Below are 25,098 nucleotides of genomic sequence, written 5' to 3'. Positions count from 1 at the left end.
CCGTTTTAAAGGGCCTTGAGCTAAATATAACCGGAGAAGCGCCTGGAACGCTCTATGGCTGGGTATTCAGGGTGGGGAAAAGGCAGATTTGAAAGTATGCGTAGGAAAACTCCTTCCCCTGAGGGTCTGTACCACCAACCCAGTGAACATAGCATATTCTTTGGGAGGGTTGTTTTTTTTAAAAAAAAAATCCTTGAAGAAGCTTCCTACACCCCCTCCAAAGACGGACTAAATACTCTCCCTCCTCCGTGCGGCCGCCAAAGGGCTATTCTCCTCCCCTCTACTTGTCTCCACCCCTATGATGCTCGTTTGGACTCTTCCACCTCCCTCTTCTCGGTCTGCTGTGGACGTTCCCATAGCGGAGCGGGAGGGGGGGAGGTTAGGGGCGGCCGCGGCCCCAGAGACCCGCGTCACGTGGCCCTCCCTCGGGGTTTCTGGCAGAACCGGCTGCACGGCGGCTTAGGGCGAAAGTGAGGGGTAATCCGGCTGCTGCTCGGGTGCCGGCGGCCGTTTCGGTGCGGCGCCGCCAATCGCCATGTCCCTGCGGAAGCCGGGCGATGGCGGCGGCGGAAGCGCGAGGCGGGCGGGCTCCCCGGAGGAGGCTCGGGAGCTCCCGGAATGCGCGCCGGGCGGGCGCCTGATGCGGCTGCTGCCTTGGGACCGCTTCTCGGCCTGGCTGCACTGCGTGTGCGTGGTGGGCTTCGACCTGGAGCTCGGGCAGGCGGTGGAGGTGAGCGGGGAAGGGACGGGGAAGCCCGCCCGTCCTCCCACCAGGAGAGATGCGGCGGGTTCTGCTGCAGGTGGGGAGGAGGGCAGGCAAAGGCGGGGCTGGCTCGTTTCCTTTGCCCGGGGGCTGACACGGGTCGTGGGAACGCCGCTCCCCAAGGATGGAGTGGAGACCCTCCCGGCATCTCCCCGGGGCGCTGCGGGTCGGTCGCCAGCTCTTGTGTTTTGCGCCAGGCTGTCTTTGTTGATACAGCGGCTCTTAATCGCTTTTTTGGAGCATTATTCAGGATAATAGTACTGCTGCTTCCCGAGAAGAGGGTGTCTCTATTTTTTCCCCCGTTTGCTGGTCTTGCTCCGCGTAATAACAGCAAAAGCAGACGCGTGTAACGTGTTTTGAAATGTGCGGAGTTTGGGCGGCTCTCCTTTTATCAGCTGCTGTTACTCTCAAGAGCCTCTATTTTCCTTATGCAAGAGGCTCCGTTGTTTGGAAAGTGGGAAAGGAGGCTGCTTCATTAACGAAAGTGATAGCAAAAGAAATAAAATAAAAAACAGCGCTCTTGTTACAAGTTCCTTCAAGATTGGCTTGTTTGAGAAAAGTAGCTACTGTATTCCGCCCAGATTCCTTTCCCAAGTACCTTTTTAGTCCAAGATTTGTTTTTCATGTATCAAATGTAATATGTGACTGGAGGCAAAATACAAGGTTAATTGTGATAGTTGGGTCTTATAATTTTCCTCATCAGTTCTCCAGAAAACTCAGTCGTAAAAATTAGATAACTCTAAACCACCCTAACAGCTCTGTGAGGCAAGTTAAGCTTGGGAGACATGGGGTGGACTTCAGCATGTGCAAGCATTGCATCTTTCTGGATGGAATGATCCCGGTGCCTTTTTTCTCATGACCCAGTCAATTTTGGGGCACACAGGAGGAAGAGAAAAGGGAGGCTGTGTTGTGCAAGTGAAAGTCCTTGGGCTTCCACTGATGGGGTGCATTAGGAGAAGGCAGCCGAGAGTGATAAGCCCAAGGCTATACTTCACTGCTGAGGATCATTACACTGTGAGCTTCATTGTAAAGGGCCACTACAGTACAGTTGTCACAGCATCATGTTATATTAGTGTTCGTTCAGTGAGCCTGGAAAGTGTAAAAGCCATATCTTAACTCAAGTGAGGGACAAGTCTGTTCTGCAATAGTTTTGTTGGAGTTCGGTTCATATCCAGTGCACATAAGACACTGTCATCTATCTACATGCACCCTGATCTTCAGTTTTCATTGGCCTTCACCAGTTTGGATTAACTAAGGGGGTGATTATTTAACTGTTTATAATCCACACTTTCATAAAATATATCAAGGTAGCTTACAATAAAAAAAATAGAATCATAGAATTGTAGAGTTGGAAGGGACCCTGAGGATCATCTAGTCCAACTCCCTGCAATGCAGGAATATGCAGCTGCCCCATACAGGAAGGAAGCCTGCAACCTTGGTGGTATCAGCGCAGTGCTGTAGCCAGCTGTGCTATCCAGCTACAATAAAGGCAGTCTACAAATATCCATAAAACATAATGAAACGTATCAATAAAACATCAGTAGATACTGGCTGATTAAAAATAAAAAAAATCATATTCTGAAGGCTTGTCTAAAGAGTACAGTTGATAGAAGACTTCTGAAAGAAGGTAGGGACGGATCCTGCCACATCTTTAGAGGTAAGGAGTGTCACAGGGCACATAAAAGACTTAGTTCCTATGTGTGATTTGTGTTTTCTGAACTCCAATCATGTTAAGATATACATAATAGATTACAGCTGGTCCCAAACTTTTTACTCTGGGGGGGGAGTATCCTGTAAAATAATGGATTCTATAACTCTGATGTATTTGGAATAGATTAAGTATGATAATCCAGTTTAACAAAATTGTGCGTGTCTTATGATCATAGACCACAGTCCCGAGTTCCAAATCTATTCATGTAGCAGCCCCGCCCCCCCGCCCGCCCGCTGCAAAAGAACCAATTAACTTAGGGTATTTTCATTTGTTTATTTTTTACCTCTTGCTAGCAGCGGCTGAAAGAGAAAGAACCTCCAGTTGTTTGTCTCCTCTTGAGAAAATTAGCGTGCAATGGTCATTAGAGTGTTAAATTTGAATCTAGAAAACCCAAGATGTGTATTCCTGCCCAGCTATGGAGCTCAATATTTAACCTTGAAACAAGTCTATAATAACAGCAAGAAACGACAAAAAGAGTAGCTTTGTAGGTGGTGGACTAGATTGGGTCCCTTCCAACTCTACAATTCTATAATTCTAGTAGTATTGTATTTTTAAGAAATCATAAATAACTAAAACGTGATAACTGCATATATGTCTCTCTGGCTCCTTGAAGGAATAGGTGATTCAAATGAACTAAATTAATGCGTTTCACACGTCAGAAATGTAAACCTGTGGCTGTATTCAAAAGTAAGTTTTAGATTCTTCAACCATTTTAAAAATGCACTGTGGCACTTTCCATTTAAATACTGATATCCTTTTAGATCCCTCTGTAGAATTGAAAGCTGACAAATTCCAAAGCAAACACACTTTTAGCCTTAGCTAGCCTATATACATCCGGCACATTATCTTGAACTCCTTAAAATGATAATGTATGGTAAGCAGAGTTGAGGAAGTGGATGACCTCCCCCAACCACTGTGGGCAATTTTGACAGGTGGGTGCAGCCACTAACCTGTCCGTTACCTGACATCAGGTGAAGCTTTTTTCTTTGCCTGTGCTGTTTGAAATCAAACCATGTGGGCAAAAGGAACAAATTTTGCACATATTCCTGATCAGCTGATGGTCAGTTCCTGCAAACTCTGCTTCCTTTGCCATTGCACTTTAAAACCACATTTCATGGGCAAAGGCACAATGGTTTGTAGGCACAGAGAGTCAGCTGATCAGGAATGGCTGCAAACCCTGCAATCATTAGGTCTAGGGCAGGTGAGTGTCTAGCTAGGCTCATGGACTGGAAGTTCCCTAGAACTAATGTTAACTAATGAACATCCAAAAGACAAAATGCTTGCAAGCCATTATTCTGATCGGTAAACTGAAATCTTGTAATGCAATATGGTCTTTTTGGTTCCGTTTAGAGTGACTGTCTTTGAAACTATGGAGGTTTGGAATGTACACAATCTCTTTGATGTTAATCCCTTCCTCCATTTCTAGGTTGGTCTAACTGTGATAGCTGAATCAGGCAAAAGGTTAATGGTAACCTCCAAAAAATTATTTATAACTATTATTTTAAATCGGTTTACAAGGCATTTGTAGGATAGCACTAACCATCGTTGCCTTCTTTCGAGATCATGGAGAGCTATGGCTTGAGCAACTTGCAAATTAAGGAGGGAAATGGTAAGCGAGAGGGGAGTCTTTGGCACATTCCTGATCCCTAATCTGCAGTTGAGCTATAGCATGTATTATCAGTTGAAAGTATGCTATAATATAAGAAAGATATAAATGGATATAAGTGTAACAGGTTCAGCTCATCTGCACAGAGCTATAAATAGCTGGAAGGAGTTCTTTGTGTTCCAGGTAATACCATGTACCTTGGAAGGTAAGGCATTGTGATTTATTAACAGGCCAAAAATGTTTGCAGGGAAATGCATGGAGTTTGTTCCTGATGTTCCCTGGATATCGTTGCTGCCTTTATGTAATGGATTGGATTTTGAACTTTCCAAATGCTGTTTGCAGTGTAAAGTGAAGGGACTGGTCAAGAAAAAAAAATCTATTGGATGTATGCAAACCCTTGCAAAGCTGCTGTGAATAAACCTTGAAATCTCTAGATGGGGGCTACTGTCTATAAGTGCATACCCCACCATTTATGAGAATATGTGGTCACAGGTATGCTAGTGCATATAACTTTGCACAATTCGTAATGCTGGTAGATTGCACCATCTTTTTGTCGACCAATGCAAGTTTTATCATTTGCAGGTAATACATCCTCAACATGCAAAACTTACAGATAAAGAGGTGAGTAGATTTTTAAAATACATTTACGATGGCGCTTTTCTCCTGCCAAAATGTAACTTCTATTTTTCTCCCCTAGAAAACCAATATTTGCTATTTGTCTTTCCCAGATTCCAATTCAGGTAATTATTTATTAGATATTCATGCTGTACGCATATGAAAAATGAAATGCTTCTGTTAACTGTACTGTTAATACCATTGTCATTCTAATTAATGTTCAATTTTATTAAGTGCATGTGATAGGAAAAAACTAAACACTTATTGTTTGTCCTACATGGAGAATTCAAATCAAGGCTGGCATAGCTGAGGGGTCTGCGTATCTGGCCCTTCAGGGTATCTGCAGGGCTTTGGGTCCTTTGGATTCAAAGTTGCTGTGGCACTACCCCATTTCAGGACTTTCCACTAGCTGCCACCAGCAGCTGAAGAGCCAGCGGTAGCTCTCTCAATGACAGGGTAAAGCAGCCATCAACATCCTGGGGTGGGGTGGAAGGTTACGATTGCACTGTAGAACTCCGTACTGCTGTTGGCGGGGGGGGGGGCGGGACTCCAAAATTAAGCACTTTGAAGTCCCATTGATTTTAAACACTTGCTTAAATGTCTGAATGAAATCAATGGGACTTCCAAGTGCTTAACTTTGACTGGATTACGTCCAGTATGTAGAAGGATTTGCAAGTGTTAAAGTGCTTTTGAGATATGAATTAATTAACGCAGTCTCATGTATAGGTATCAAATACATGTTCAGCTCTGATCTTTCTTTTTGTTTAAAAAAAGTAACAAAGTAAATTCAAGCAAAATAAAACATTTCAAACTGGACGCCCCATGGATAGGATTTGAAAAAATAGCACTCAGTAGTGAACAGCATTTTTTCCCTTTATCACTTTGCAATAGTCTGTGATATTTTCAGTGTGGTTGGTTTTGGGCAATTCCAGACTCCCATTGCATAACTAGGTGCTTATATACAAGTACATTACAGAAAGCCAGCAACTTACGCACATTTCACTTGTGCACATTCAGCTTTATGGCAATTTAAAAAATGAGAAAAACTGGAAAGGGGGCAAGATTCTGGGAATAATGACTTTGACAATCCCACCTGCCATTGCACTCAGTGTGTTTTGACTATACATGATTTTGGCTTTAGGCGCAATCTCCAGAACATAAGCCCTGCGTAAGTTGGGGACTACTGTACATGCTTTTCATGTTGGAACATCAAAAAGAAATAAATTCTTTTAAATTATGAGGTGGTTAAGTTTGGCTGTTTTATTTATTTGTTTTAAAATGTTCAGCACCTATATTATACTTGCTTTTTCTTTATGAAAACAGGTATCACCAACCTTAGTCATAATCTCATTGTTGTTCAGAATCAGCACTGTTGATTCAGTTCTCACATTTCTTTTTATGTTTTTGGTTACATAATATACGTATGTCTGGAGGTTCCCTGGGTGTGGTGGTAGGACATGGCAGAGCACGTTGATGGCAAAAGAGTATGGATCTGGAATTCCTAGGTATGAGCAGAAATGGGCCGTGAATCTGGCAGAAACATAGTCCGGCCTGTGCATCAGCCTGCCTCCCCATGCTGTGCTGCCTAATGGACAACCATTCCAACCAATGTGTGCTTTCTATTTTAGAGAGCAATCTGGTATACTACTAGCTACATTTATGCTATTATTTCTTTCTAAGCAAATGGGCTAGAGGCCTATTTTGTCGTCATTTTTTTCTAAGCTGGTTTTTTCTTTTCTTTTTATAAAGGAAAGGGTTGAGAGACACTGGCCTGCATAGGTCCTTCCATGATTTTGGCCCTGGCCAAACCAATAATTAACTTTTATAATTTTGTATTTTATTTCACCTTGTGTAATCCTGCACTCCATCACATGGAAAGTTTTCCTCTTTATAGTCTCTATGCACTGAAGTTGCTTTTTGCCTTAGAATTGGATAATCAGTTCCCTGTGATGTAGTAGCCAATTTGTATGATACTGCATTAACAATGTTCTGGGGAATCTTGATCAAATTACATGTAACTCTCCTATTCAATTTATTGTTGAATAGTTCTTTCAAGACATATTATTAGCTACAGCTTTTTATACCAGTATTGCAACAAAAATCAGTTAGTTACAACTTGTGTTTCCCTTTAAAGCTGATTTCCCACCCCAAGAATCAAGGTCTCTATGATTGCTCTTTAGCAAAACAATAACCTGTTTTGGATCAGCATTTTACTGAAGGAAGAGCCTGGTTTGCTGCTGCTATAATTTCTTAATATTGAGCTAATGTTACAGTTAAATATTAACTGGAGAACCTTAGAGATGGAAATTTGAGTATGAATATGGAATTTTGGGAATCAATTTGTAGTGTAAATAATTGTAACCTTAAATGATGAGCTTTTACCCTTATGTGTACATTTTTGTTGTCCTGTAGCTTTTTTCTGAATATATAAAAAAAAAATCAAATGTATTTTTTAAAAAATGCCTATACACATGCCCCAAAGATTGCCCAGCCCATTGGATAAATAGTTCAAAGTCCAGCTCTTGTACTAAGATAGTGTATATATATCCTTGCAGTTCTTAATCAATATCTTGTTTAGCTTAGCATTATCACTATATAAACCAGCAAGAACTTAATACTCTTTGTACTGCTTCTGAAGTGTAGAGCATGGAAAACAGAACGGTCATTATACTGAGCCACTGGCAATAAGAGATGGGAGAAACAATCATGTTTTTTTGTAGAAGTTTAAACAGTTTATCTACTTCTGTTTTATTTGTAATTACTCCATTATGGCATATCTGGTATAGCTCCAGCTCTGGCATATGAGATACAAATTTGTTAGTATTTCCTAAACCTTGTTCGGGTAAAATTTTCCCGTGCCACTGGATCCACAGTTTTAAATTGCATGGATTTAAATATGGTGCTTCCTAGTTGCTGCAGAGAGTGCAAGTTTAGTTGCTTTAACACAGGGGTCAGCAAACTTTTTTGCGAGGGGGCCGGTTCATTGTCCCCCAGTCCTTTTGGTGGGGCGGGCTGAGTGCGCAGGGTGGAGGGGGCTTCTCTCTCTCCCCCTCTCTCCCCCAGCCCTCCCCTCCCCCTGCCTACCTTCTCCGCCGTTCTGCCTGCCGTTGGGAGCCAGCGCCAGCGCCTCTCCTTTCTGTGCCAGCTTTCCCCAGGTGGGCGGCGAGGCTTCCTATTAAAGCCCAGCCCCCTTCCTCCACAGGGCAGGGAGAAGCCAGCAAGAGGGAGGGAGGAGGCGCCGGTGCTGTGTGCGTGAGGGAAGGAGGGGGGAAATCATGAAAAAAATGGCAATCACGCCGATCCAAGTGGCAACTCCAGAACCGTCCGCAGTCCGGATCCAGAGGGCAATTGGGCCTGATCCGGTCCGCGGACCTTAGTTTGCCCACCCCTGCTTTAACAGGTAATAATACCGTGGCAGCTCTCGACGATCTCCCTTTAAGCACAGAATGTAAGCCGGGCAATGGGACAGGAAGCCACACCACATTAATACTGCCTGTGGAAACTTTGCAGAACTAAGACAGGAGCTTTATCATGACTCGTTTTCAACTATTCAAACCATTACCCCGTTTTCCTGTGGTTTGGACAGCAATGGTAGGAACTCCAGTACTGTTCAACCTCTAATGCATATTAGTGTAGACAGGCAGGAATAGACCCACTCTTGGTGTATACTAAGCATGTGTATTGTGTGTGCACTCTCTCTTTCTGCCAAGAGAGGCAAGTTAGAATTTGCAAAAACCATAGTATGCTGCTATATTAGTCTAATGGAGAAGCACAGCATCCTGCTTCGGCTGTCCCAGTATGGGTGCTCTCTCTGTCTTTCAAAAGAAAACAGCACAGCTACACCAGACCTTTGTCTTTCTCCTACTGATGCACTCTAGCTGCTGTTAGACACAAAATGACGGGACATTTCAGTAAATGTATTTATTGATTGTATTTACTTTGTGTGCCCCCCCCATTTCCTTTTGGCTTAGGTTGCCTTGGAGACACACAATTTTGTTTTAGATTTCGACAGTCTTCTAGCAGAAAGCTTTCATGGCATTGTCTACTGGACCAGTTTGACAGAGACCTGCCCATTTACTTGAAGGTGGGGAAAGTAGCTTATCTTCACTTGGCCAAACATTATACTGTAGTGCTTTTCTGTAACTGGCAAGCAAGTATTGCATTGATACTTCATAATGAAATTGTGAGGTCCATTCTGAAACTTGTTCTTCAAGAGGCACCGCTCAGCAAATAGCTGGTGGTGTACTGAGTCATGTAACTTCTAATGATCAACATATTATTTCTGGTGGCATGGAAATATTAACTATTATAGCATATTTAATCTTCCGCAAATACTTCCATCCTTTGGAAATTTGTTTTCAGTGTTCCTATGTACAGTGTTTTCAAATGTTCTGTTTTGGGGAAACCCTTACTTTGTCAGTTTGTCTGCCAAATAATTCCTGATTATTGCAGAGGAGTATCTATGGTGAACATTCAGTTGTGTATCAGTTGACCATAAAGCAGCAATGGGGAACCTGTGATCCTCCAGACATTGCTGGACTCCAACTCCCGTTATCTCTGAGTATTGATTATGCTGGCTGGGACTGAAGGGCCACAGGTTTCCTATACATGCCCTAGAATACATTCAGCACACCCCTATGGTTGCAAAATGCAGAGAGTTCCAGGAACACCAAGTTGTAAACCATTACTGTTTACTATTGGTATCCTATTCAAGCCTTTAAGAGAATTTAAATCTCATTAGTTTGAATGATTAGTATATTTATTTGAAAGTTTATTTTATTTTAAATATAGTTAGAATCACAGCCCAAGTTAGATGGAGGCATTTTTTATTTCATAGCAGGCTTGCTTTTATTTGCCTCCTTTCTGTGTTCAGATTCCTAGTTATAAAAATATAGCTAAACTATGCAAAGATTTTTTCAACAATCTTGGAAAACATTTGCTTCTAAGTTATAACAATGGATTTTCTTACCTTTCATATTCAGATGAGTTGAAGACTTAAGTATTTTTACAGTGCCATATATAGCATTAAGCAAAATGAAATATGAAAACTGATTCTCTTATGAGAAGGAGGCTTATTCTCATTTTATTTTTGTACATAATTGACTCATCCCTAAAGTTGAAATATTGCTCAGAAAGTATAAAGTATTATGGAATGTATTTGTTTTTTAAAAACAGTAAAGGTTTTGGTTTCTTTACAGAAGGATCCTGCATATTATTATGGTTATGTATATTTCAGACAAGTACAAGACAAAACGTTAAAAAGAGGCTACTTCCAGAAGGTAATCTAGTTTTGGAAAGAAATAAGTTCTGTTGAAATCATATAATGTGTTTAAGAATGAGAGGTGAATGCCCTTAGTCTTGGCTGTTAATTTTCAGACTAAAACCAGCATGCATAAATGCAAAGTAATATATCCAATGTACAGTCTTGGAGATAAGTAAGTAAAGGAATCATTGGATTACAAATTGTGTAGTTGATTCGCTGGATTTACTGTTGACAATCTGGTTTATTTCCATATTTGCTTTTTGGCCCGTCCACCCCCAATGCAGTGAACAACATATTTAATCTCTCCCTTTTTTAGATCTAGTTATGCACAAGTTTCCAAATGCATGTTAGTAGAAAAACCTTGAACCCCCAGGGGGAAACACGGGGCATGGGGATATTGCAACTTGACATGGGGGACAGTGGCATTGCAAGGGGGGGCCGTGCGCCCTGGGTGCCATGTCTAGGGGGGTGACAAGAAGACACCCCGCGGGCAGAGGATCCTGCCACTGTCCGTGTGGTTTTCGAGTGGCACCAGCGGCAAACCGCTACATACAACGCATGTGCGGTGTTGCACGCATGTGCTGTATGTAGCGACGCCGCACATGCGTTGTACGTAGTGGTTTGCCGCTGGCGCCACCCCGAGCACCGTATGGACAGTGGTGGGATCCCTCCGCCACTGCTGCAGCTGCAAGCATAGGATCCCGCTACCATCCATACGGCGCTGGCAGCAAACTGCTACATACGTCGTACGTAGCCACACCATGCATGCGTCGTACATAGTGGCACAACGCATGTGCAGCCAGCGGTTTGCCCCACCCCGGGTGTTGGTTAGCCTTTGTTTGCCCCTGATGGGGGATTGGTAAACAGGGAGAGATTAGCACCCATCCCTGCTGATGCTTTGCTCAAAATCACAGTCTTCCCAGTTTGCCCCATGGACTTTCTCCGCATTTAAGACATTGTCACATAATAGGTGCATCATGTAGGTTAGGAACAATGTTACTGCTTGTAGCAGAATAAAAAATAACAGCTAATTATAGGCATTATAAGTATTTAGTGAGGAACTGATGCTTAATTTATAACTCTAAATACCAGTACTGGCTTGAGGAAAGATTAATTTCAGATTATTTTCTTTCTCCTGTACTAGTCCTTGGTTCTGATCAGCAAGCTGCCTTATAGCCACATTTTTCACACTGTGCTTGGAAAAATTGCACCTGAATATTTTGAAAAAAACGAACCTTTCTTGGAAGCAGGTTGGTAATATTGTTGCAAATTACAGTTAACTGCACATTTGTGCCGTTCTGGGGACCTTTTAAAGTTGCAGTGCACTATGAATATATGACATTCAGATGGGGGGGGGGATGCAGCCGAGAAGATCAGTAGGTTGGAAGGTGTTTATTCATGTGTGGGTTGCCACTTTGCCCGCTGAGAAGCCATATGGCATAACAGAAGCTGTAGCCTTGGTCAGGGTGGGTTGTTGGTAGGTCTCATAAACCACAAATCTTAAGAGATATTTGTTAAGGGAGGGTTTGTTGTTGTTTTTACATGCAAATCCTATTGCTTTATTATTATTTTTCAGCTTGTAGCGATATTGATCGATGGCCACCACCAGTCCCAGGAAAAACCTTACATTTGCCTATTATGGGCATTGTAATGAAGGTAATGCTGAGCCTCTTCCCTTCTTGTTTGCTGTATGAATTCATGCTGTGGCTTTGTAACAATGCAATGAACATATTTCAAAACCGTAGTCCCTGTATGTTTGATTTTATGCTTGTGAGGTTCACATAATGGGTAGGAGCAGAGGGTGTATTTGAATAGAAGGGATATGTATGAAAATTCTGGTATTCTAGAACTTGAATTTCCCCCATCATATTTAGACTTGTCAGCATGTGTTTCTTTATTCTCCTGAAGCTGGATTATTTCAGTTGGAGTAATTTAAACATGTAATTTACACTGACCTATTGAAATCCATATTACTGAAGAGTATTTATTTAGATCAGGCCTGTAGCTGCACTCATGAAATGGACATTGTGTTAGTATTTACTTAATTTACTTCTGTGTTTTTTAAAATTAACATCTCTGTTATTGCTCTTAAGTAATTAATAGTGGCTTCAGTATGTCTCCCTGTTTGCATAATTCTTTGCATAATTTCTTTGAAGACTTCAGATGTTCACAGGGCTAGTACCCATAGGTTGGGATGTTGAGATTGACACAATGGTTTTTAGGGAAGAATATTTTAGTTTGTTTGTTACAATGCTACACATTTTTGTGTTTTTATATTGTAAACCACCCTGTGATCCTTGGATGAAGGGTCATATCAAAATTGAATAAAAAACATTAATAATAAATATTTGTACCAATATAATTCTAGCTAAGTATTGCTTTCAGAAGTGGCTGATGCCTCTTAGCATATTAGGTTATTTGTATTATTCTTAATAATAAATGAAGCATATAATATCTGTTTCCTAAGGTGCGGATTCCTACCTGCCACGACAATCCTGGAACAACCCAAGTATTACAGTCCACACAGCAGGTAGTGAATGGTTCACCTGCCACTTAAATACTCCATCAAAACAAGGGGCTGACTTTCAAATGTTATTTCCAGACCTTAAGTATAAGGAAATGTGTGTTCTGTAAATGAGGACTAGCTGTAGAGTTGGAAGTACAAAACTGTAGCGTAGGAATTGGAAAGTGGAAATCTGCACAAACATTTTTTGCAAACATAAATTAGATTCCATAAGATTTTCTGTCTGTTAAAACTGAAGCATAGTACAGCTTGCCTCCAAGCCCTGTGTCTTAATTTAATCCTTAATACTTTAAGAAGTTATTTGAAGCCCCTTTAAAACATAAAACTCATATATTAACATATCATCCCTCCAGCACAGGCTTGGTCTGTAGACCTTGGTCTGTGGCCAGTGGCTAATTGAGGCCCTCTAAGCCTCCCTATCTGGCTCTTATGACTCTTCCCATACTCCTCCCTGGCCCTGTTGATTCCCCCCCCCCCCCTTGCTCAAAAGTTTCATTGACCTCTGAGAAGGCCTTTGGCATGCCTGGATGGGAGATACGAGAGATGTGTGCAGGAAGTAGCCTACTTTAGGAAAGTAAGGTGTGCTTTTCTACCATAGCTGTAATGATGTAGAATGAGGGGTGAGTAGTTGAGGTAACCATGTTTGCTGACAATACCAAATTGTTCAGGGTAGTTAAACCAAAAAGGGATTGTGGAGAGTTCTAGAAGGATCTCTCCAAACTGTGTGGGTAGGCCATAAAATGGCAAATAAAATACAGTGTAAGCAAGTATAAAGTAATGTACACTGGATTTTAAAAATGTTAATTGCACCTATATATGTTAATGGAACATATGGAACACCAGTTCATGAAACTGGTGGCGAATGACCAATAACGAAACCTTGGGGTTATAAGTAGATAGCCCATTGAAAATGTTGGCCCAGTGAGCAGCAGTTGTGAAACCCCGTTCAGGGTATCAATTGAAATATTCACTGAGAAAAAAGTAACTCTGAGAATGTTAGTCACTGTAGGCAACAGGCAGAGAAGTCCAACCCCCCTTTACTTCAGATTGGGAGGATGGAATGAGCGGAGGTATCTTTCTGCCCAGCTCTCCTGGCTAAGCCTCCTGCTAGCCACTGAACATTTAGGTGGGAAGTACCAGTGGGAGCCAGCCAAAGCCCCCAAATGGAGTGGGTCTGGGCCAAGCTACCTGCTATCGTGCTCCAGGCTGGCACAATGTTCTTACTGCCTGCCCCATGCCTTCCTCCCAAGCTGCCATGAATGGTAGACTGTGGATGTAGCAGGGTCCCTGATGCTCCATAAAGCCCTGCTGGCTGGGAGCGGGTGGGTAGGTGAGGAAAGCTTAAGACAGCAGCCATACGAGAGCAGGGCCAATCAAGACTTTTGCGATATACTTAGTAAGAGAGTTCATCATCATTTTAAAAGTAGCACAGTACACCCGGCCTTTTATTGCATGATCTGCTGCTAATTTGACCAAAAGCTTTTTGTTTTGCTTTTAGACAGACACACAGGTCTCCATTGCGTTGCCTACTGTCCATGAAGTTGATCTCTTCAGGTAAAAACTGAAAGGCATACTGGCTTAATCTTTCTGAAGTCCTGAAGCTGTTGTACCCCATCAAAGAGAGTTTCAAACACTGTGGGTTTTAATCACTGCCTAGCAAATGGATATTGAGCATAAGCAAGGCATTGTTGGTAATCTAGAGCATACAAAAGGAGGGATTGTTTATAAACGTTGTGGCAATTAATTTAACTATTATTAATATGCCTACAAATATGTATACACTTACCTGGGAATAAGTCTCATTTAATCCGGTGGGGCTTATTTCTGAGGAGACATGTTATGTTGGTGTTCTCAGTCTCTCTGTTGAGTGCATTGAGAACACAGATTTTCATTACTCCTTTAATATAAGCTCTGCCATTTCTCAGGGATACAGTTTGCAAGAGTGTAAAGGGAGAAAGTACTCATATTCTTCTTGCCGCTGGGCCACGCTCCTGCAGCCCTGTCCAAATATCTTAGCACCTTTATGCTCTCTTTATAGCAGGTGCAACACAGTGTAATAATTATGTATTTGGCCACCACATAACCTGGCCAAAGCTGGACAGCTGTAGTTGTATGGCCTCTGGCTGTAGATCTATCCACACTTCATATTTGCGGCTTTCCTGTCTCTCACTTTTTACACCCTTCAATAAGCCTCAACGGCCAGGCATATCTAAGACTCTCAAGATGGTTGTGAGCCAAGGTCACATTTTCAGTTGCATGTTTCTCCCCGCCTCTCTTTTTTGCTTTTCTTTTTCTTTGCTCCCGCTCTCTCTGCTATAACTAGAGAGAAAATGAAGAAGAAGAAAAGACTATTCTTGTAAATCTGTTTCAGATGTTTCTTGCCAGTGTTCTTTCACATCCAGATGCTATGGGAGCTCGTGTTGTTAGGGGAACCGCTTGTTGTCATGGCACCATCACCATCGGAGTCTTCAGAAACCGTTTTGGCACTTGTAAGGTAAACATATGGAGGAGTCGAAAAAGCTGCATGACTGTGATCTCACCATGAGTCACAGAATGTGAAGGCTCTAGCAGAATCCTAGGAATGGCTTGGTTTTCATTAAAAATGACAACACCCCTGCGAAACTGAAGAAAAGTTTTGAAAAGCATGCAAAACCGTAATACTTTGGGGGGGGGTTATTGCTGATAGTCTGAGAAGAGTCTTCGCAGAGCTTCCAGCCTCACCCTCTGCCTTTTTAGTGACCCAGAATGGTTCTTGTTTTCCAAGGCACTTAAAAGAAAACCACAAATTGTGCAAACCCCAAACCTTCAGGAAACACCTGCTACCCTACTTGCACAAGCTGATGTAATTTGCATTATCTTTTAAGCATGGAATGTGGATTAAATAATAATTACAGTGATTTTTTCTGAGAAGTTAATATTATCAAATGCTACAAAATAATGAGTGATATCCAACATTGTGTGATTGGAAGTGCTGGACTTTCCTCCATGTGTGCCCCCAAAGTGGTGTAGTGGTTAAGAGCGGTAGTCTCATAATCTGGGGAACAGGGTTCACGTCTCCGCTCCTCCACATGCAGCTGCTGGGTGACCTTGGGCTAGTCACACTTCTCTGAAGTCTCTCAGCCCCACTCACCTCACAGAGTGTTTGTTGTGGGGGAGGAAGGGAAAGGAGAATGTTAGCCGCTTTGAGACTCCTGAAGGGGAGTGAAAGGCGGGATATCAAATCCAAACTCTTCTTCTTGAGCATTCCCCAACCCTCCAGACCAGATTTATGGGGCATTGGAGGTGTCTACATGAGGAAGGAAGTACTGTTGTGCAAGCAGAAATGTGTTCTCCCTGTGGATAGACACAATTGGATGTCAGAAGGACATGGGTTGTGTTTCACCACCAGTATTGGATGGAACTGACCCCATGTACCGGGGCTTAAGCCTCTCTGAAACCAATAGGACAGATTACCATAACTTCAAGTGGTGGAGACTTGGAGTTAATCCCCTAAAAATTTTGTTGATGTCTTTTTAATTTTAAACAAATACCTTTATTTTAAAGTACAGTGGTACCTCTGGTTACGAACTTAATTCGTTCGGGAGGTCCGTTCTTAACCCGAAACCGTTCTTAACCTGAGGTGTGCTTTCGCTAATGGGGTCTCCCTCTGGTGCACGATTTCTGCTCACATCCTGGGGCAAAGTTTGCAACCAGGAGCAGCTACTTCCGGGTTAGCGGAGTTCATAACCTGAAGCGTGTGTAACCAGAAGCATGAGTAACCAGAGGTACCACTGTACTTCACTTTAAAATAAGTGAAGTGTATAAAATAAGCGAAGTGTTCGAAGCAGCTTACAAACACTTCGGAAATAGAATCAAATTAATAGCAAGTGGGACTCAGGACAAAATGTTTTAGTGTGGAGAGTTCCTGTTCAGGGTTTCAGCGAACCAGCTGTGCTTTTTTCTTTGACACTCCATTCATCCCTTCCCCCAGCACTCATTTAGTCTGCTGATACTTCTAACTAGTATGCTATTTTGGCCACATAAGGATCTACATTTGGAAAATATGTTCTCTATTAGGATAAGGGTAACAGTTCAGTAGCATGTATTTTGAAAGACAGTAGTAAAATAGCAACAATGTAGCAAAATTTATCTGTAAGAACCCAAGAGAGTTTCTTTTTTTTCATCTAATGGACAATGTCAACACCAAGCTGACATCCCTGGGTAGGGGATGTTCCAAAATCATGGAAAAGACCCTGTCTCCAGCTGATAATTTATAGAGTAAATTTATAATAATCTTTCTCTTTCCACTCACACACTTTTCTTCTGTGTGTCTGTTTCACAGCTGTATCTCACCTCTGAAGTACTATAGTGATTTTAGGCCTTATTTTACAATACATGACAGTGAATTCAAAGAATATACCACTCGTACTCAGACCCCGTAAGTAAAATGGATTATACAGTTTTGATATTTAGACTCATCATTTAATCATAACTATTGACTTTAAAGGATCCGTGTAGACTAGGGACCTTAGCCTAGGAAGCTTTAACAAAAGCCCTGCCCTTCGGTTTTCTAACAGTGCAGGCCACAGTCAACTGTTTTAATGGAGTCTCGTGTTGAGAGATGGAAAATAGAAAGCAGCTGATGTTTTGATATATTCCAGTATATATAGTTTCAACTTGTACTAATACAAATTCTGATTACAGGACTGTCAAGACATCCTCCTAGTCAGAATAAACATTTCTTAAATCTAGTAAGATCCTATATGGTAATAATAGGAAAAATAACACCTAAGAGTGAGAATTGCAAAGGACTCTAGAAATAAATTCTGGGAAAACAGGTTGCCCCTTAACACAATATTGTCAAGAAAGTAATGCCATCCCATAAAAAAAGATTCAAGTATGTTTTGTCTTTCTTTTTTAAAAGAAGCATTGTAATTTTACATTATGTCATATTTTCTTGTAGAACATTGTGGACCTGAAGGGTTTTTTTCCCCTTTAGCAGCTTTGTTGATTACTGTTAATAATTGTCAAATGATTGTATGTATTTTAAATAAATAAATTTGCAGTTAGGGACCTGCTTTGAAAAGAATATCCTATATGGTATATCAGAATTCCTATGTATGGGTGACATTCAACTAGGTTTACGCAGAGTAGACCTATTGAAATTAATGAAAATTAATTAATTAGTCCTTCCTCTTCCCCCTTGCACCAATGAAAGGAGCTTTTCTCTTCATGGAAAGGCTACTGTAGATCCAAGCCTTAGTTTTCAGTTCATCACGAGGCTAATATTGGTGTTTTCTACAACAGACTATCCAGACTGCTTCTCTGGAATGTGGTTACTTTAAATCTATGCAGAGGTTATTGATCTTATTGATAATCTTCCATATTTCAGGCCTTCTGTCATATTAGGAGTGACGAATCCATTTTTTGCTAAAACTCTGCAACACTGGCCACACATCATCCGAATAGGAGATATTAAACTGTCAGGTAATTTTTTTAATTGACTGAAGATTTCTTCTGCAGTATACAGAGTATTACAAGTTACTGTCTTTCCTCCTTTAGCTTAGTTAAATGTGAACAAAATATGAAATAATAGGGGCATTATTGTTAAGAAGTAGAGAGGTGGTTTCGATTTAATGAAAATCTACAGGCTGGTTTTGCCTCTTCAGTTGACTCAAGTCACTTTATAGATTAGACTTTGCAAAAACTGAACTGGAATAGGTATAAGTAGTGATAGGAAAAAAATATGCAAAGTACTATCTTTCATAACGTATTTCCAACTTTTTTGAAATGTGATGAAGTGTACATTTAAACCAACAAAACTCTGCATGAAGCTGAATAAATATGTTTTCATCTATGAAAATATTTTGTAAGCTTGGCTGTTTACAAAATTGTATTAAACTTATGTTTTACATGGTTACACCAAAAGATGTGCAACAACCTCTTGGATGAACATGCCCAGGGCTCTTCAGATCTTAGTATCTGAGTGATTATACTCACAGTGTCTCTTCCTTCATTTTGGCAGGTGAAGTACCAAAGCAGGTGAAAGTGAAAAAGCTAAAGAACTTAAAGACTTTGGATTCTAAGCCTGGTAATGTTTCATCACTATAACCTACTATTTGCAGAATATTGTTATGGGCCAAAACCAGAGGACAATCCCATGGTGGTTGTTTTTCCCCCCCATAGGTGTTTATACATCTTATAAGTCATACTTGAACAGAGATGAAGAAATCATCAAGCAGTTACAAAAGGTAATTTTAGACTTGTAGTTGAAGTATATGAATGCACTCATAGTATCAAGTCTGTTAAATATTAGATACCCTTATCAACAGTGTATTGCTATAGCTTGAGGTTCTCCTCGTTTACTGTGATTGCCTTTTTTAGGGAGTACAGCAGAAGCGTCCCGGAGAAGCTCAAAGCATAATCCTTCGTCGTTATTTTTTGGAACTGACCCAGAGCTTCATTATTCCTCTAGTAAGCTGCTATGTCTATGACACTTCTATACTGAACAATGAACATAACCAAGGCTTTGTAATCTAAACCTTTAAGAAGCTAAAATAAAGTTAATAATCTGAAGAGTAGTCACAGTGGGTTCTGAGGCCAGCTTTTGAACAGCCATCAGAAAATGCTTAAGAAATGTAATAATATGGATTTGCCAAACGCAGAGATTCAACATCATTATTTTTGCATCTATTTGTTGTTCTAGGAACGATACGTAGCAAGCCTGATGCCTCTGCAAAAGAGCATATCACCTTGGAAGGTGAAAATTCATTGATAACCTAAATATTCATTTTGTGAATAGCTGCCGGCTTCTGTGCTTATAGCTGTGTTTCTCTCACAGAGCCCGCCACAGTTGAAGCCATTCAACCAAGAGGAATTTATGAAAACTCTTGAGAAAGCAGGGCCTCAGCTCACCTCTAGATTAAAAGGAGACTGGATAGGACTCTACAGGTAATTCTGTTTTATACCTTGACTATTGCTAAGATTACAGCCTGAGAGACATCCAAATTTCGTGTTAAAAATATTTTGGAAGCAGCAAAACAACAACAACAAACAACCCTTGCCTCTAATGCTAATTGAACTACTTTGTAAAATAATGTTATGGTTGTTGCCCCTTTTCTCTTACAGGAATTTATAAATATGTTTAACTTGTTGTTCACATTAGTAGAGTCTTATATATCAGTGGATTTTCATGACTAATTGATCAACGGTTGGCTACCAGGCTAAGTTCAAAGTGTTAGTACTGATGTACAAAGCCTTATGTATTGTTTGTTTTTAAATTGCTTGTTTTGTGGGAAGCAGTTTATAAATGAAATAATAAAGAAACCTTTTTGAGCTGAAGCAAGAAGAATAGTATACAGTATTCCAAGTGTGGTCGCATTATAGATTTGTATAATGGCATTATGATAGTGATAGATGCATGGATTATGATAGTGATAGATAGCATGGATTTAATCTTTTTTTCCCAACTGCTGGGTCAACCCCAAGGTGTTGTTGCTGGTAAATCACCACCATTTCAGAACCCCTGAGCATATACAGTATGTGAAAAAATTTGTTGTAGTGCTGTGCATAATTTTACACTTGTTTACATTGTGTTACATTTGTTATTTTACCACCCAATTCACTCAGTTTGGAGAGGTCCTTTTGGGGACTCCACTTTCTACATTATTATTATTTATTGAGTTTATATACCACCCTATACCCGGAGGTCTCAGGGCGGTTCACAGAAAACATAACAACATATAAATCAGAATAAAAACAACAACCCAATAACACTCCCCCATTCAGAGAACTGTCCATTTAAACCTACTCTCTGCTGCCCACTTCTCCAAACCTGATCCATAAGTGAACCGCTCCTCTTATTCCATAACTGTTAACCTCACTCAGGAGTCTTTAGCGAGATACCTTGTCGAAAGCTTTTGAAAGTACGTTATGTCAACCTCTAGCCATATGCTTGGCAGAGCAATCTTGTAACTTTGATTTCGGAGTGTCACCTTGTTCCACTAGTAGAACTAATTTCCCCTTTGTCTTAAAGGCATTTTTTGAAATCGTACAACTTTGACGGCTGGTTCAGGACTCGGCGGAAAGAAATGACACAGAAGCTGGAGGCATTGCACTTAGAAGCGCTATGTAATGAGGTCAGGAAAAACTGCTTTGCTTTAAGCTTTTTCTTCCTTGTCTTCTCTGTAGAAATAAAAAGCATAATTTGTCCTTGAAAACCCAATTTAAATGGTATGGCCAGTGAGGGCATTTCCACACTTTTCATTTGCCCTGTGCCTAGAAAGCATGGGCCCCAAGCAGTTTTCCCCTTGCCCTACTCCTTTCCCAGGAAAAACCTACTATTTAGCTCTAAATTATGAGCAAACAGCAAGCTGGAGAAAACCCAAATACCTGTTTGCTCCGATGGAGCACTAAGGAGCAGCTTCCCCTGGGGGAAAGTAGTGGAACAAGAGGAAGTGTGGATAAGCCCTGATTAGAGTAGCATTTGTTAATGGCTGGGATCCAAAGGGCTATGCATATTCTCCCTTATGTACATTGGGTCTTTTCAGCTGCTGTCTTCTAACTTGAGTTCTTTGTGCCCTCTGAAATTCTTTCCAAAGTCAAGGGACCCTTGGGAGATCAGCACTGCCTTAGGTACAGGGGCTACCACTCAATAAAGTGGGCATTTAAGACATTTCCTAAAGCTCCAATGATAAAAGCCCCCCCCCCCATGCTTTCATTGTAAAGAAATTAACTGAATCTGATTTTTGAACATATTCTTCTGATAGGATTTGCTTTTCTGGAGTCAGAAGCATACTGAAGTGGAAACAGTGGATTTAGTTTTGAAATTAAAGGATAAAGTGGTAGGTAGACAAATTGGTGGGTAAATGTATTCAACGTACTATTCGTCCATTATCAGTACTTTGTGTTATGTTTCATTCTTACTAGTCTAGTCAAGTATCATCTACTCCATCAGAGCTTGAATTCACTAATGAGAGGTTTCCATCTCCCCCAAAGTCTCATTGCTTAGCTTTTACTTGTCGTACTGGACCTGTCCCTAAGACCTGCTGGAATGCTCAATCGCCTCATTTTTTGAGTACTATTATTAGGGGGAAGAGTAGTGATTTTAAATAAGCTCCATTATTTGGTTTCTCTAGGAGAAAGGACAAAGCTACGGAGCATGATTATCAAGCCTCTCTAAAGGCCCAACATAATTCTTCATCTTTAATCACAAGGATACTCAGGAGACCTCTAGAGCAGATTCTCAGTCCTATGGGAAGAGCTAGTCTTACTTGACTTCTGTCTTAACTGGGCAATGGAAATAGCTTATAATTAAGATACTACAACCCCCTCTGTCAGAAAACATTTAACGTGAATGTTCTTCCTCTTCTTCTCAGAAGAAAACCTGCACAGCAGCCAAAGTGATTCTAGGGAAATCCAGCACACAGCTATCGTTTACTGTGCATGCTTTCCACTCCTGACCAGAAAAGGGTGGGAGGTAGCAGGTTGAGCACCGATAAGCTTTCTCTGCTGAGTTTCTTGGCTAGACTGGAAGGATGTGGGTTGCAATAGTCCATATCCTAGGTTCATTCTCTCTCTTATTTAACACTGTTACTCCCTTTTTATTGCTGGCTTTGTCATGTGTCTACTTAAGGCTCCCCCCCCCCCTTTTAAGGCGGCTTCCTTGCATGTTCTCCATGGGCACACTTGTTGCTTTCCAGCAGATCTAGGTAGCCATTCCTTTGGTAGCTTGCATTATAAAGGTACATCATTACTATACTTCCAACATTTCCCTACCTGCAGCTTTACTTGAGATTGAAGAAAGTTGCTTGCAGAATATGCTTTCTTGATAGTAAATCCCTCTGGTGGTCGCATGTAGTTACTGAAGAGAACTGCATTTACAAACATTCTTAGAGAATACTTGGTAGCTGTGTTTTCCATTAAATTTTATTTAAATCCGCCATCACTTCTGTTCAGTGTGAGAGACCACTTCAACCAAAGGTTGATTTTAAATAAGAACATAGGAAATTTCCTTATGTCAAGTCGGACCATTGGTCTGTCTAGCTCATTGGTCTGTCTAGCGCACTGACCAGCTGTGGTTCTGCAGCATTTCAGAGGAATCCTTCCCTAGCCCTACCTGGACATGCCAGGGATTGAACCTGTGACCTTCTATATGCAAATTCTCCTTTAAAAACTGGAAGAATAATGAAAGCTTATCTGTAAACAAAAAGCCAAATCAACAGATGGCAGCCAAGGGTATGCCCCAAGAGAAGGTTCCAGCTACAGTGAGCTCAGTTTGTATGAATCCTGAATGTACTGAGGCCCTTTTAGTCTCAATTACACATGAGCCACTTCATGTCTCTTTTTGGATGCTTGCACTAATATTTTGCCAATGTGTGTATTTTCCTGATTCTTCTGTCATGCTTGTTTTCATAAATGCTGACTTCTTATGGATTCTTTTAAGATGACCATGGGTTTTTAATTGCAATTTCTGTGGTTATAGGCTGATGGAGAAAACTTACCTGTGAAACCAGGCACTGTGGAAAAGTTACAGATGCACATTGATTCCATTATTCTTGCACTGCCAGAAGATTTACAGGGTATACTCATCAAAACGGGCTCAACGTGACGAACTGGACTTTTATGCAGCCATATGTACCACATCGCACATTTGAAAGGTGTAAAGGCACTTGCAAAGAACAGTGGACATGCAAAGTATATGGTACTGGAAACAGACCGTGTTAATACTTAAAACATTTTAAGCAGCCCCTTAGGTTCAACTTGAATATGGAAGGAACTGATTTTTTATTTTTATTTTTTGCATACGTTTAAAATTAAGTGCTCTTACTGAACATCTGCATGCATCTTAAACTTCCACAATGCAGTGCAGACACTACAGAGCTTCTTAAAAGGCTGGTGATCTGCCCAATTGTATTAAACTCAGGGGAAGCAATATTCCTGTTGGTTTCAATGACTATCACACTTAACGGAATAACTAGTAGCTGTCCAGTGAGAACTTGGGACAGCTTGATATTTTACTTCCTCTTAAGATCTCAAATGCTAGTCTACTAAATATTATAATTCAGTTCAGTTATTACAGAGCTGATGGCCAAACCTGAATTCATTTATTCAATTTATATCCTGCCTTTCCTACAATGAGCTGTATATGATTCCCCACCCTTTTACCCTCACAGCAACCTTTTGAAGTAGACTGGGCTGAAAGATAGTGACTGCTTGAGGGTCAGTAAGAGTCATTGCTGAGTGAACATTTGACCCCAGGTTTTTCCAGTCCTAGTCCATTACTAACCACTAGTACACCACCCTGGCTCTCACACTGGTTTAACAATTGGGATCATCCCTGTAGTCTTGGACTCTCCTCCATTTTCCTTCTGTTAGGTCCCTGTATATTCTCCCCACATTCCTAATTCAGTGGCGTAGCGTGGGGGGTGCAGGGGGGGCCGGCCGCACCGGGCGCAACATCTGGGGGGGGCGCGCTCGCACTCGCAGCTCTCTGCCCCTACCTGGCTCGCTCACTCTCTCTCACTGCAGTGCTGGCTGTGCGAATCCGATCCAAGCCGCTGGGTCGCTGCCCACTGTGGAGGGGGTGGGTGCCAGGCGTGCGGTGCGGAGAGAGAGGGACTATCTGGGGGAGGGACAGTGCAGCGGCCGCCCAGCGCAGCGCTGAGCGCGGGAGAGAACCATACCAGACCAGACCAGGCAGCAGCAAGAAGAAGCTGGCAGCGGCGGCAGGTTAGGGGTTAGGGGGCACAAATTACTTGCCTTGCCCCGGGTTAGGGGGCGCAAATTACTTGCCTTGCCCTGGGTGCTGACAACCCACGCTACACCGCTGTCCTAATTACAATAATTGGAGCCTGCTCTAGTATTTCAACTGGGAAAACTCGGGTTACTGCTTATCATAGTTTGCAGGGTGTATTGATTTTAAATCAAGGCAGTACAAATCCCAGTTTAAATCAGCAAGAAAAAAAGGCTGGTTTAAATCATTCTCATGGATAAATCTTATTATTTCCTAAATAATGGTGCAAATCTCACCACTGGGGCCCTACTAATTAATAACTAAATTAGTATTTATACTGTTTCATTCTTGTAACCAGGCCTTTTGCCTCACTACATATATTTTGTGTGCTTTCCTTCTTCAACCTTTTAAAATATTTGCATGTAGATTCTTTCTTGCACTTGGCACCCATGACAGTTTGTGAGGTTAAGTTTGGGAGTATAGGAAACTGAACACTGGACAATTGTCTTCTCTTCTCTCCAGCGTTGCTCCTTTCTGCTTCGCTATGCTTTTGCCAAGCCCTAGCCTCACAGAATCAAACAAAAGTAGCAATCAAAACTGAAATGCCCATGACTGATACAACAGAAGTAACTTGGCAAAGTGTAGGTGGAATGTAAATATTAATATCTGATAAATTATCCAATTAGTTCTTCATACATAGAAAAGCCTCCTTTAATTCAATGGATCTGGTACTGTATATGAATATATTCAGTTTACAGTGTAACTTTTAGAGCCAACATGCTTATATTGAGGTTATTTAATATTAACCTAGTTGGTATTTTAGACTTCATATTTACATTTTTAAAACTGAATTTCACATTTGAAAAAACAGGTGGGGAATTGAGCTTTTTAAACAACAAAACT

The 25,098-nt window shown here is 41.2% G+C and overlaps 1 protein-coding gene across 2 annotated transcripts; it reads left to right on the top strand.

Moving 5' to 3' along the window:
• Positions 1 to 357: 357 nt before the first annotated feature.
• DENND6A (DENN domain containing 6A) lies at positions 358 to 23,895 on the top strand. Of its 2 annotated transcripts, none has more exons than XM_080996805.1 (20): positions 358 to 730; positions 4,663 to 4,701; positions 4,778 to 4,820; positions 8,667 to 8,779; positions 9,894 to 9,974; positions 11,103 to 11,208; positions 11,535 to 11,614; positions 12,426 to 12,488; positions 13,981 to 14,036; positions 14,854 to 14,976; positions 16,804 to 16,899; positions 17,854 to 17,948; positions 18,487 to 18,552; positions 18,648 to 18,712; positions 18,846 to 18,935; positions 19,168 to 19,221; positions 19,303 to 19,412; positions 20,497 to 20,599; positions 21,230 to 21,304; positions 22,945 to 23,895. In XM_080996805.1, the coding sequence occupies exons 1-20, from the start codon at positions 536 to 538 to the stop codon at positions 23,068 to 23,070; spliced, it is 1,779 nt and encodes a 592-aa protein (XP_080852931.1). In that variant the 5' UTR covers positions 358 to 535; the 3' UTR covers positions 23,071 to 23,895. The 2 variants fall into 2 exon arrangements, with proteins under 2 accessions (XP_080852931.1, XP_080852932.1); XM_080996806.1 differs by lacking the exon at positions 358 to 730 and adding an exon at positions 3,962 to 4,083.
• Positions 23,896 to 25,098: the final 1,203 nt, after the last annotated feature.

Source organism: Podarcis pityusensis, assembly GCF_964106645.2.
Source record: "Podarcis pityusensis genome assembly, chromosome: 2".
Lineage (NCBI taxonomy): Eukaryota > Metazoa > Chordata > Lepidosauria > Squamata > Lacertidae > Podarcis > Podarcis pityusensis.
The sequence above is the reverse complement of the archived record's forward strand: the minus strand, read 5'-3'. Positions and strand labels throughout refer to the sequence as shown.

What these genes read in the sequence shown, in the direction of transcription:
- DENND6A (XM_080996805.1), top strand. Translation starts at nt 536, where the DNA reads ATGTCCCTGCGGAAGCCGGGCGATGGCGGCGGCGGAAGCGCGAGGCGG. An exon ending in CAAAACTTACAGATAAAGAG is followed by an intron (nt 4,702 to 4,777) that starts GTGAGTAGATTT and finishes TTTCTCCCCTAG; the next exon opens with AAAACCAATATTTGCTATTT. An exon ending in AGAGCTTCATTATTCCTCTA is followed by an intron (nt 18,936 to 19,167) that starts GTAAGCTGCTAT and finishes TTGTTGTTCTAG; the next exon opens with GAACGATACGTAGCAAGCCT.